The sequence below is a fragment of the Hippocampus zosterae genome, chromosome 4 (assembly GCF_025434085.1).
Source record: "Hippocampus zosterae strain Florida chromosome 4, ASM2543408v3, whole genome shotgun sequence".
NCBI classification, from domain to species: Eukaryota; Metazoa; Chordata; class Actinopteri; order Syngnathiformes; family Syngnathidae; genus Hippocampus; species Hippocampus zosterae.
In genome coordinates this window covers 12,738,836-12,751,499 of record NC_067454.1, presented here as the reverse complement: position 1 = coordinate 12,751,499, position 12,664 = coordinate 12,738,836, and the positions used below count along the sequence as shown (strand labels likewise).

The 12,664-nt window shown below is 41.3% G+C and overlaps 1 protein-coding gene across 2 annotated transcripts in view; it reads right to left on the bottom strand.

Moving 5' to 3' along the window:
* LOC127599887 (CUB and sushi domain-containing protein 1-like) overlaps positions 1 to 12,664 on the bottom strand; it is a 359,717-nt gene that overhangs the window by 64,436 nt on the left and 282,617 nt on the right. For both annotated transcript variants that reach the window (XM_052064098.1, XM_052064099.1), the window contains exons 33-41: positions 12,431 to 12,547; positions 12,225 to 12,338; positions 9,294 to 9,389; positions 8,603 to 8,806; positions 7,791 to 7,915; positions 6,373 to 6,469; positions 4,812 to 4,916; positions 945 to 1,063; positions 796 to 865 (exon numbers count right to left, since the gene is read on the bottom strand). In XM_052064098.1, the coding sequence (XP_051920058.1) occupies positions 796 to 865; positions 945 to 1,063; positions 4,812 to 4,916; positions 6,373 to 6,469; positions 7,791 to 7,915; positions 8,603 to 8,806; positions 9,294 to 9,389; positions 12,225 to 12,338; positions 12,431 to 12,547 (1,047 nt within the window). The remainder of the gene's footprint in view (positions 1 to 795; positions 866 to 944; positions 1,064 to 4,811; positions 4,917 to 6,372; positions 6,470 to 7,790; positions 7,916 to 8,602; positions 8,807 to 9,293; positions 9,390 to 12,224; positions 12,339 to 12,430; positions 12,548 to 12,664) is intronic.

The following is a 12,664-nucleotide window of genomic DNA, read 5'->3' as shown; positions in this document are numbered from 1 at the left end:
TTGTTGGACTGAGAGTGTTATCTTTCAGGGTCTGCAAGAAGTAAAGATTTATTAAAATGACAGTTTTATTTCTTTAATATTACAAAAGATTTTTTTTGGGTAATATGATAGCAATAACCATAACAAAATTATGACTTCTTCATGTTATTATTATTTCATTTTTGTAATTCAATGTTTTAATTTTTTCCTCTTTTCTTTCCTTCTTTTCATTTTCAGTATAACTCTTATAACTTGTGAATCACTGGGAAAAAAATTGATTTCTTCACTGTGCTGCACAAAATGAGCAAATATACGACGGTTTCAAAACCATATATTGCATGTAGGCAAAGAAGCATATTCGCTTGCAGGATTTCTGATTGGATTACCATCTTGATAATATATTGCAGCGAGAGGTGCCGAATGCCTCGCTAAGAATAGCTTGTCCTGGGACAAGGTCGATTTTAAATGGAATTGACCTGTTACAGATGTTCAGCAAGAAGCTAAGTCCAGTCGTAACACAAACACCAATGGAATCAATTCTTTTGTGAACATGTTCAAAAACAAGCTTTGACTCGCGCCACAAAACTGCTGTCACAGAACCGCTAGCCCTCATGTATGCTACTGTGAATCGATCGAAAAGTAACTGCGCTCTCTTGCATGTTGTGTTCATCGACTGGAGCTGGATATTCCTTTCAAGCATTTTTTATCATACACAACACGAACCAAAAAGTAAGTTGCTCAACTTACTGAATGTGTCTTTTAATAAGAGTGTGTGTGTGTGTGTGTGTGTGTGTGTGTCTGTGTTTGTGTTTGTACCTATGCAAAGAGGAGGTGGGTAGTTCCATCTGCGCACAGTCCCAGGCATGCAGGAAATATGAGAGTGGCCCTTTGAAGAGAGAAAAAAATGCAATCAATTATTTTGGCAAATAGTATTGCTACTTTATGTTTGGTGGTGTAAGTGTTACCTGCAAGGTGTATCCAGGCTCACAGGTGAAGGCCACTACTTCATTGACCATGTATCGGTCTCCGGTTTTTATGCCGTTTGCTGGGATCATCGGCTCAGGACAAGTCGTCAGACCGACCGCTGCATCGGGTTTAAGGAAAAAGCATGGCTTCACTGGTGCACAGTTAAGTGACAGTATTCACACCAATGCCTAAAGATAATTTAACCATTTGATGCACCAATAATGATAACCTGTAACGTGATTCCGAAAACTTGTTTTCATTTAATCCCATCATATTTAATACACTTTTTTAATGCTTTTTTTTTCATTCTTCATTTGCGGCTAAAGTTAATAAAACACAGCAATCTCATTTCCAGCCGAGTTGTTTGCATGACACGTGATAAACGAGGTTCGCAATGATCAACATTATTCAACACTGTTGAGTAAATAATAATACTGGATGCACTTGACGATTGTTGTTTTGTTCCTATCATTGACATGTAATATTACAGCAGTATTTTTATGCCTTCGGGATGGAGCGAAGTGATTAGGTACTGTACATATCCTTCAACACATTCAGGTTGAAAGAGGCGCGCCCTTCCTCAACTATTGCATTAGAACGGGGGGCGGCAAGCTGCGGCTCTTTAGCGCCGCCGCCCTAGTGGCTCCCTGGAGGTTTTACAAAAATGTTTGAAAATGTTGGGGGAGGGGAATATATTTTTTGTTTATATGTTTATATTTATATGGTATCTGGAGGAGGACAAACATGACACAAACATTCTTAACGTTTTCCAATGCTGTAAAAATGTGTAGAATAAATATTAAATTTCCACATGTCTGTCAATGAAGATTTGGGTCATAGCCTGCGGCACACATTTCTATCAGCGGGACGGAATGCCAGGCAGGTGGTTGTTTAAAAAATAAATAAATAAAACTGTGTTTTATGTACAATTCACCGAGGGTACTGGCAAAGAATGGGAATGTGGAGGGCCGAGAGAAGCATTTTTAAACGGTACACGTGAGCTACGATATTTAACACGCTGCAAAAGTGCGTCCCCATTCCTTGTTCATTTTAGGGTCCGTTGTGGCTGTTGCTCATTATGGCATGCGTGTGTAAGTGTGTGCTTATGCGTGCGTAAGTAAGTGTGTGCTTATGCGTGCGTGCGGTAACGGGTCGATCTCAGGAGGCTGGTTGATCGAAAAGTAGAAATACGGTCAAAAAAGTTTGGGCATCCCTGATCTACAGGATGCACTGCTGGGGAAAAAAAAACATTTCATCATGAAGACTCATTGTGTATTTGAAGCAAATTTTGTCATTTTGATAGTAGGCTAATATAGCTAAATAGATCCATTAAGCACATGCTGCCTTCATTATTAGTCTTTTACTTTTCTGCGGCTCAGGTCATACTTGGTTTTTTGGGGGGCTGTTGGTTCAATATGACTCTTTCAGTGTTTTGCGTTGTCGACCCCTGCATTAGAAGAAGGGAATCTGAGTGTGTGTGTGTGTGTGTGTGTTTCCATTTGTTTGTGTGTTTCAATCCCAAACTTCTGCAGGAGACCGCCCTAGAGTAAGTGGTTACCATAGCAACACTGGGGCGGAAGAGGACTGAAGAAAGGAAGAGTCGAAAGAAGGGAATGTGTGTGTGTGTGTGTGTGTGTGTTTGTGCGCATGTTTATACATGTGTGTGTCTGGTCTTGTTTGTTCATCATCTACCTGCCTACCGGCAAAACAATGTGATCCCGCAGAGTGAGCACACTTATACACATGCATCCGCGCGCGAACACAGAAACACACGGATGCCTTGTTGTATGTATGCAGACATTTGAGAGCGCGCTCGTCCGCAAGCATGGGGAGGAGGAAACTTCCGAAAGATGAAGCACAAATGAAAGTAGCCGCATGCGACATTCGCACTCAGTGCATTATTAGTCGGAGGGTCGTGACAACTGATCAATGAATCTAGTCCATTTGGCCGACTGGCCCTCTTTCTTGTGCTCACTCTCGCTCTCTCTTACCCTCTCACACCCTGTGGAAAAATAAAAGCTGTGATACCATTTAAAATGCTGACAGCACGACAAAGCGAACCTTGATGGGCACTCGGCAACAGCAAGACGGTGTCAGCATTCTCGTCAAAACTGACGCGATTTACTATAAAGAGCCTTCAGTGAGTGAAAAATGACGAGAATATTACTTGTCACACGTCCCCCCCGCTCCACTTATATAACATAAAACACGTGTTAGAGGCATGCTCTGTATGTTAGGCTCATTGAGGACAACCTGTCATTGACGTAACCTCATGCCAGGTACGCACTCTGGGTGGAGCAACCCTAAAATGTGAAAATATGGTTATTCCCCGCGCGCATGCTGAGCGTATGGACTTAAGCACTTTTGCTCTCGCACACTGCAGAGTGTAGTAAGTCCAGCACCCCGTGAAGGTGATTCCTCATATTGCACATTTTGATTCCGTTAACTGCCCACCGACGGCCCGGCGATGGCTGACTCATGCTGACAGAGCGAGGCACACGTGGCCCATGCCGCTCATTGACGCTTACCAACTGCCCAACAGCCGTAATGCGTCCCGACCACATTGCGCCGGCGCCAGAATGTCGACATATATCATATTAAGTGTAGAAAAATATCGGCACCAGCGGTCTTTTTTTTTTAACCTCTGCTTGGATGCTTTCAATTTCAAACACGCTGCTCGCGGTTTAGAGGTTTTGAAAGCTTCAGGTCTCCCGTGATTACAACATCAAAAGTCATTGTAATGATAAGTTAATTGAATGTTGAATCATGTTTTTTGTTCCTATGTCGGTCAGCATATAGGATTGCGCGGGCTGTAACGCAAGGACGGCAGTGCTGATCTAAAGAATGGTATGCACAGACTTTATTAGGATGACCCTTCAAACATGCATTCAGTCGCACGCATGGTATTAGGATAAAATTATTTGTAATTGATTTATGTCATATAAAATAAAAACACAAATGCTTTCATATAAGTTGGATCCAATTTTGAAATTCATGGTGCAAATATACTCGTTCATTGTAAAATACATATAGTTTTTTATCACCTTAAACATTCATGCAACTTTCACTTTTCAATTTGGTATTAGTTGATTCTTTAATTTGTGGGCCTAACACTCCTTCGTATCAGAGCTAATATGACAATTATCGGGACAATTATATAAAAATTGTCCTGTAAGATGCATACTTGCACAATAATCTGTAAAGAAATAGCAACACTGTAAATTGTCCTCCCAGATCTGGTCAATCAAGACGGGGACAGCCAACAAAAATTCAGACAATGGAGTTAAAAATGAGAGCAAGGTAGTCGCATACGCTCACAAATAAATGAAGGCAGGCAAAGAAAAGAAAAAAAAACAGCAACCCACACATTCTCACAAAAGGAGACATGTTCATTGATCTAGAAATGATTCGAAGCCAAAAGCATCACACGTGACCTGAAAAGCGCAACCGCGACCTGACAGGTGTTATTCTATATCTAATTGTGTGTACTTTGTGATTTCTTTGTGTGCATGTGCTTTGCGAAGTCACTTAAAAACCTATTCTTCCCATGTGCATTGTCAAGCAAGTATGTTGCCTTTGTGTTATAGTATGTTTTGCGTTCATGACCCTTGAGGCATAGTTCGTGTGTGAGTCTGTGTTCTTCTGCAGTACTACTTCAGGTCACTGACTCCTGTTATTTGATGTTGAAAGTTCGGCTCGACGTAGACGTGTGTGTCACAGGTCTGTGGGTGTTTTGGGTGAAAAAACCCTTTCTGTAAGGGTCCCTGCAGTCAACCGTGCTTTGTTTTCCCATCAGTAGATGTCATTTTGCTGGCTATTTAGTCATCTTTTTAGTCACTTCATAAATGTTGAAAGCTTGAACTTACTTTTGTATTCAAGGTGAAATCCTGCAGCCACAACGCTAATGTCACTCTGAAAGTGCAAGAGAAGCTGATTGGATGTGGAGTTAAGGAGGGCAGGGGCTGTAGTTCCTGCAAAAAAAATACAATAGATAAAAACAGGATTAATGATGACAACCAATAAATAATATTTATCCTAACTTTTCATCCATCTATGCACTATATGGCTTATTTTCACTAAGGTGGTCGGTATGCTGGTGTAGACCTTAAACTGGTTGGCAGCTGATTAGAGCGCGCAAACAAAGACGCATCCACGCACACTTTGACACCTAAGGACATCCTTATCCGTATTCTAATTTGCACGTTTTTGGAAAGTGGGAGGAAGCCAGACCACCTGCAGAACTGTGAGGCGAATGTGCTAAAATTCTGGCGATACATTTATATTACAGGACCTGATGGTAATGTTTTCCACTCTCCAGCTTCACTTCATTCTGATAATCATGTCTTCAATGTTTTTTTGACCATTTCCTGGTTGCAGTTTAGAGTGGTGCATGACAGTGAGAGCTTCTAATAATCGAATATAACACGGCAAGCCTGAAGGACAAGTCAGCCAACGGAGGCACCTTTCAGTATGAATCACAAAACATACTAAATGAAAACCTCTGAATATTTGATTGCGATCTTGCATCGCTCTAATTACATTCTCGAGGTGTGCCTAATGCTGTGGCCGTCGAGTATGGAGCGGTGTTAAAAAATGCATAAACTGTGGGATTCTGGCCTTAAGTCTTCACATGCCAAGTCCGTGTGGGAAAGGCGGGCGGGTGACACAAACCCTCCAGAGACCACTAACATGGAATTGTCCCTCTATGAGGAAACCCTCATCAGCCCTCACGCTCAGTGGCAAACATCAGATCACTGTGGTTCGAGTGGGCAGCTCCCCGGTGTGTCTTGTGGAGAAGGGCAGAGTCATTTGCGTGCCTTTGTGTATGTGTGTGAGTGTGTGCTGCCCAGTGGGCGTCATGTTTCATGTGTGATAGGTATGTGACAGGTATATGCTTGGGGCAGGTCACAGTGGAAACACCGCTGGGAAATTGTAAAGGTTATCTCATTCTTTACGCCTCCCTGTCCTCTCTTCCTCCTTCCAGGCTTCACTCAAAGTACAAGTGAAGCTGCTTTGCTCTTTCTTCTCCTGCTAACCCCCCCCCAACACCCCCCTGCCCCCACCCCCTGCCCCCTCACGCTCACTGTTGCCACAGAGGAGAACTTCTTAACGCATCAAAAGGACATTTAAGATAATATCAGATTTCTTGTTATTACAAGTCATCCATTATTTGTCTCTGGTGTGCAGTGTTTTGGGTGTGCATGTGTGTGCTTATAGATTAATAACTGTCATAGCTAATTCATCACATATACTCGCTGTGTGTGTGTGCACACGGCTTCAGTTTAGGTGCTGTCATATCCCATCTATCATAGACCTCGACCTGCTCGTGTATGTGTGTGTGTGTGCGTGTGCGTGTGCGTGTGCGTGTGTGTGTGTGTATATATATGTGTGTGTGTGAGGCAGGGGTGTGAGAGGATATTGTCATACCAGAAAACGACCCTAATTTAGGAGCCGTCATGTCTCCCCCATCGTAGATCTCCAGAGAATCCCAGTTGTGCTCGGTAGCAAATTTCATCACTTGAATCTAAACAGCAAAGAATGAAAATAAAACACATTTTGCATCCAAGTGTTGAGACAAAGCCATGATATAAATTGGAAGTTGAAATGCAAGCATTGCAGCATGTTCTTCCCTGGAACGCAAATACAGTCAACTCCCATATTCACCGTTCAGCGGTCACCTATTTGTGTTTGTGGGTTTTTTTTGGAACTCATCTTTATTGACAGAAAACCCACCTACTTGCATTTTCTGCAACATGGCAAAAATAAATAAATAAAACATGCTGTTTATGGTTTTATATGTGTATCCTTTGGGAGAACAACTCCAAAATAACAGTCTTGAAATTATCTCATTGCAACAAACTTGACATATGGGTATTAAGTCTCGTGTTTATTTAAAATACCATGCAGCAAGCGCTAGTAGAGTAACCTTGTTGTCCCGCTGTGGGATTTAAACAGACAGCAACAACACATCATTGTATTCCCCTGGTATTTAAAAATGTCTGCACTCTACCATCAGCACTTCAACATTTGCACAGCAGTATTTGTCCATCATCGGAGTACCCACACTCCAAGTGGTATTCACACTCAGCCGATTCATCTCTACGAGAGACCAACGCTAGCAACAGGCTATTCAGTGGTGGCCCTGACGCAACAGCTTTCGGTTGCGTGTTCCCGTGAAGTGTGTGATTTATTCGGATAAAATGCAGTACATATGACATGTCGTTTGTCACAAGGACAACCCTCCTGGCTCGAAGTCACCATCCTGTCCTGTTTGCTTTTCAGTGTCTGGAGGGTGTTCCCTCACGGGCCTCACCTGACACGAATCAGGCCTCAAGACCAGCTGCCTATACTGTATAAACACTGCTTCACAGACAACTGTCTGTTGGATTATTAAGCCTTGCTCACGACTCTGTTTCCAAGTGCTTCAATTTTATAGACATATGCGATTTTTGCCTCTAGTTTTGTCATGTCGTTCATCGGGTTTCTCATGTAAGTATTTTTTCATCAATGTGGAGTCTCGGTTTTGTATTCTCGTGTTTTGGATTCTCTTGTCCTTTTGGCTGACACACAATTTCCATTTTCTCGTTCCTTGCCTTTTGCAAGCGCTTTAGTTTTTTTACGCATCATGATTCTTGATTCATGATTAGGATATGCTAACAAAACCATGCTGGTCTATCCTTTTTTTTAAGCAGGGTCATCATCGTTTTAATCCAAAATAACATTTTCTTTGGTTTTTGGGCTTGCTGAGAGGGCACCTTTCAGTTCCCACACATGGTTATGAATTATAAATACCATTTAGCGAATATGATCTAATTAATGGTAAAAGGGTTAAATGGCATCTTCACCTGTATTCCAGCTCCTTCGCTGACATGGATTCTCCACAGACAGTTGAGACTGTTTGGGTATGGCTCTGGAAAGCCAGGAGACAATATGGTACCACGGCGTTCTGTCAGATTCCCACTGCAAGGAACTGAAGAGAAAACAGAAATGACATATTTTTCAGTAACGCTTATTAATCAAGTAGCTGGGGGAAATGACAGGCTGTTGGAAAATGTCTGTACATCCAGCCATAGTGTTCAAATGAGTAACACAGAGCCAGGGGTGGAGAAGAAAAAGCGACTTCATGTGATTTAATAAACTGAAGTGATAATTAAAACTGTTCGCTGCAGAAATAGATTTCAAACAGACCTAGAATTTGTTGGACAGCATTTGTTTAAATCACGATGATTTATTGTTTGGGAACAGTGTTTATTTTAACGGTGCAATGTCAGAAGAATATGAGATCCAATAAAAGTGCAATACTACAGAGAGGTATTAATTTACACTACTTTATGTTTATTATCATGGTTCTAGTGTAGAATTTTATTTTATCACTCTGAGTGGCGTTTCTGATCATTTGCTCAATTGATCTAGTTGGATGCAAAGTTAAAATATTATAAATTATATTTTGCGGTGATGATAAAAGTTAATTCCGATAAGTTAACCCAAACATGTCAAGACATCACAGAGTTGAGCTATACAACACTACAAAAATATATGTGCAGTTCAATAAATCCCTTCTGACAGTATTCGTCAAAACACAGAATAACTACATTTAGAATCGATTCAAATTTTGATCCGATGTTATAGACAGCGAGGGGAAACATCAGTGCCTTACCGATACAGTTTGGCGTCGTTGAATTCCACTGGGCCAGAGCACCTGGTACGGCCTGGCACCGGATTGCGCTGGATCCCTTCAGGAGATATCCTGGACTGCACTCGAAACGGATCACCGAGCCGGCGGAGAACTCTGACCCGATCCGCCTGCCGTAGCGAGGCTCTGGCACCGAGCTACACTGACTGTCACTTGTCCGAGGCACAGCTTCAGTCGGAAGACATTCATAGAGTATAAGAGGAAGGTATTAAAAAACAAAACAGAATTCAATGAGCCTCATTCACCATCAGTCCTCATGAACAGTTATCCGTCCGTCATGCTTTTAAGGGATTCCAATTATTACTTAAGTGATTAAGTTTCCTTGGTGTTTCATTTACAGAGATTTCAATTCATCAACTTTGTCAGCCTTAGCGTTTTCTCGAACCGAAGCGGAACACTACCTCCATTTCAGAATGATTAGTGTTGATGTTGCTTCATTTTGCTTTTAACTTGGTTGCCCATTTGCCATCCATTTAGCCATTCAAACGCTAACTTTGCAGAAGACAAAGACGAATGTCAAAGAGAGGAGGGAGTCACTGTTTGAATGATTCTACTTTTTAACAACTCGCCATTATTCTGACAAATTATCTCAAAAATACCCTCATGACATGTTCGGAGTAGGAGGCCTTGAAAGAAAACACTTTAGTCACATCACCTTGGTAGACAAAGTGAAAGCCCTTAGCTGGTTGACCACTCTTGGCATTGAATCGCAGCATGATTTGATGGGAAGTTGCCAAGGGCAGCGTCTCTCCTGGGAAACACAAGTAACACAAACCCATGAATGGAGTATGCAACTGAAAATGTTTGGTTGATTTGAAAACGACTGCAGGAACAGTTACATTTGACCCACATTCTTTCAACTGCCAACATTACTCAAGCATTTGAAGGGCGTAACAATAACGACAATGTCGCAATATTAAAATTACAAAAACACATTAGCAAGTAAGTGCCTCATTATTAAGTGTTATTAGTGTTATCAGCGGAACACAGCATTGTGAATGACAAAGATCATGATACTTTGCATCACTGAGCCATGAGGGGCACTTGCCAATTCTATTTTTTTTCTCACTGCTGTGATGTACAAAAACACAATCTTACAATCTTGTGGTTTTATTTTCCCCCAATACGAGTTTGTGACATTTGGATCTCTTTACATCTTTATTGCTTCCATTATTAGATCTGTAGAATACATAACATGGATCTGACGTCACACAAACTATCAACATTTCCAACTCTTCATCTAACATTTCAATGTATTTGCCTGTGATTTTTTACACACATTCACAAACAACAAGCTAGCAGTGGTAATGATGGATAGATAGATAGATAGATAGATAGATAGATAGATAGATAGATAGATAGATAGATAGATAGATAGATAGATAGATAGATAGATAGATAGATAGATAGATAGATAGATAGATAGATAGATAGATAGATAGATAGATAGATAGATAGATAGATAGATAGATAGATAGATAGATAGATAGATAGATAGATAGATAGATACTGTAGATAGATAGATAGATAGATAGATAGATAGATCTGCTTAAGTCAGTCATTGAATGTGAACTACCCATTTCCTTCCGACTAATTGATGAATCGCAGTCAGAAATAAATAGCAAGTCTCAATTCAAGTCTCCATTCATCAAAAAGAACTTAAAAGCTAACTGATCTACATTGTAAATGAGATTTTCTCTCTCATTTCCAATTTGTCATGATTTAAACATCTTCTGTTTCATTGCAGGTGTCTGTAAGAAAGCTCTAGCAGAAGGGAAGTTCACTCTTGAATGTCTTCAACTTGCCATATTTTCAAATAATCTTCCTTGACACAGTTAAATGTGTGAAAAGCACTTTGTGTTTCAACATTTAGCATGCAATAGTTGACAGCAGAGAGAGTTGGATTTGAGAGAGTGATGGATAGACCATCATTCTGATGGTATTACTGTGCGTTACATTGACGTTTGCGGCAGATGGTTTGATATGTAGATGGCAGTACAGTTCTGCTGCTTCTTTCACGGCCAAAACGTGGCCTCTCCGTCTCTGATGCTGTCTCAAAGATAAGCCAAAATGGATTCTCACTAAACATATCACTGCCAAATATACACAGATAAGTGCTGGTACGGTGGTATCGCCCCCCCCCCCCCCAAAGGTGGCTTTCTTGCAGACAATTTCATTAGACTCCTCTTCCAAAGTTGCAGAGGAACTCCTTAATGTCAGGAGTTTATGGTGTCTTAAAAAATAAAGAATACATAACAGTTCACACTGCACAAACCGTTAAGAATTTTAAAAACTGCATACTTTTTTGAGTGAGCTGGCCATTCTGCACTTCCCACTATTAAGCAGTCAGGAAGATTGACACACTACACATACTCATAATATTTTAGAAGAGACTTACTGAAAACAATAAAATGTCCAGTATTGAACTGCCACTTTCACAAAGAGTTTTTTTCCCCTGTCTGACTGGGTGAGAGTCTCAACAATTTTGGTCTCGCAGCGGCGCAAGGAAGAGGCAGTCACCTTCCTCAACATCACAGACAAACCCGCAGGCAGGAGGAACCAGAGTCTGAACACCGGCGCAAGCTCAGGTCATGAGCGACAGTCTGTCAGAACCAACAAAACTAACTTTCAAGGAAATGTATTTTGGAAAGCAGATGAGTAATATGTTGCGACAGGTGTGCAAATGAGGCAGTGAAGCCATAAAACACGATTACGATGCACATAAGTGAGATCAAAAGACAGGCCTTTGAGGTTTTAAATTTTTGATTTTTGTTTGTTAAAAGATTCACCCCAAACAACATAGCAGAGCTCTGTCATCTTCCTGTTCTCGGCCTGGCCAGCAGGTGGCACATATTTTTGCAACGGAGACCTTGTTGACGTCTACACTTTGCGGTCCAAACTTAATTCGGCTTGTCCGAAACGTATCAAGTTATGGAGCATTAGTAAATTAACTCCTGTTTCCACACATTAGAATGCTTTCATTATTTTTATGGGCGCTCCCTTTCGTTTCACACTCTGCAAGCACAAATGCAATCTCACCGCCGAGCCATGCGGAACAGAAGACGGTCTGTATGCCAGCAGCAATGCACAAACGTGACCAGTGAGATCCAAACCATTGGACATCATTCAAAGAAAAGCTGGAGACTCTATTGGTGCGATACTAAAAATGTGTGGTGAGATGACAACTGGCTCAACACATAAGAAACTGCCAGAAATTAAAACAATCGGATTCCAGCAAGCTAGCATATTATAGAGGGCAAAATCATCTTTGGGGTATTTGGACAAAAGCATGTCACAAGCATGTTATTAAGACACTGGGAACGGTTTAAATAGTGAAAAATGATGTGATCCTTGTTATTGTCCTACCTCTACAGTGGGACATTCACCATTCCAGCAACCTAAATATCAGAACTATTTTTTTCCAAGCTTTAATTCAAGCTCCTGATGGCCAGATAGCAGAGTAGATCAACCGAGTGAAGGTTTTCAGACATGACAATGAATTAAGAGGACTATTCTGGACAGTTCTCACACGAATGGCTTACCATACAGTAAAACAAAACAAAATTATTACTCTCCCATTACTCACCTGAATGTGATCCCGCCAGCGAACTCAGCAATCGCGAGCTCTCATTGGCCCCATCAAACAGCTCCACTGAGTCGTTCATCGCAGTCTGGAAGAAGGCAAACTGACCAAAAACAACTGGAAGGGAGGAAGAGGAACAGGGCAGAAAATCAGGAAATACATGTGTAGCATCAGTGCTGAAAATGTCTTCGTATCCAATTTAAGCATACCAAACTGTGGAGGCACTGTGATGTAGTAGGAGCAGATTTGTCGACTGGTGTAGTTCAAAGGGTAGTTTGGAGACAAAACGACTCCGTCAGATCCACCATACTGTCCACCGCATGGTGCTGCAGGCACACAGAACAAGATGATGCAAGAATTGGGACGGTGGTAGGCTTGTGACCTCGGGCAAATGCAAAGGCAAAATACTAAAAGTCAGTTTGTTTGTCAATTATTTACCAGGT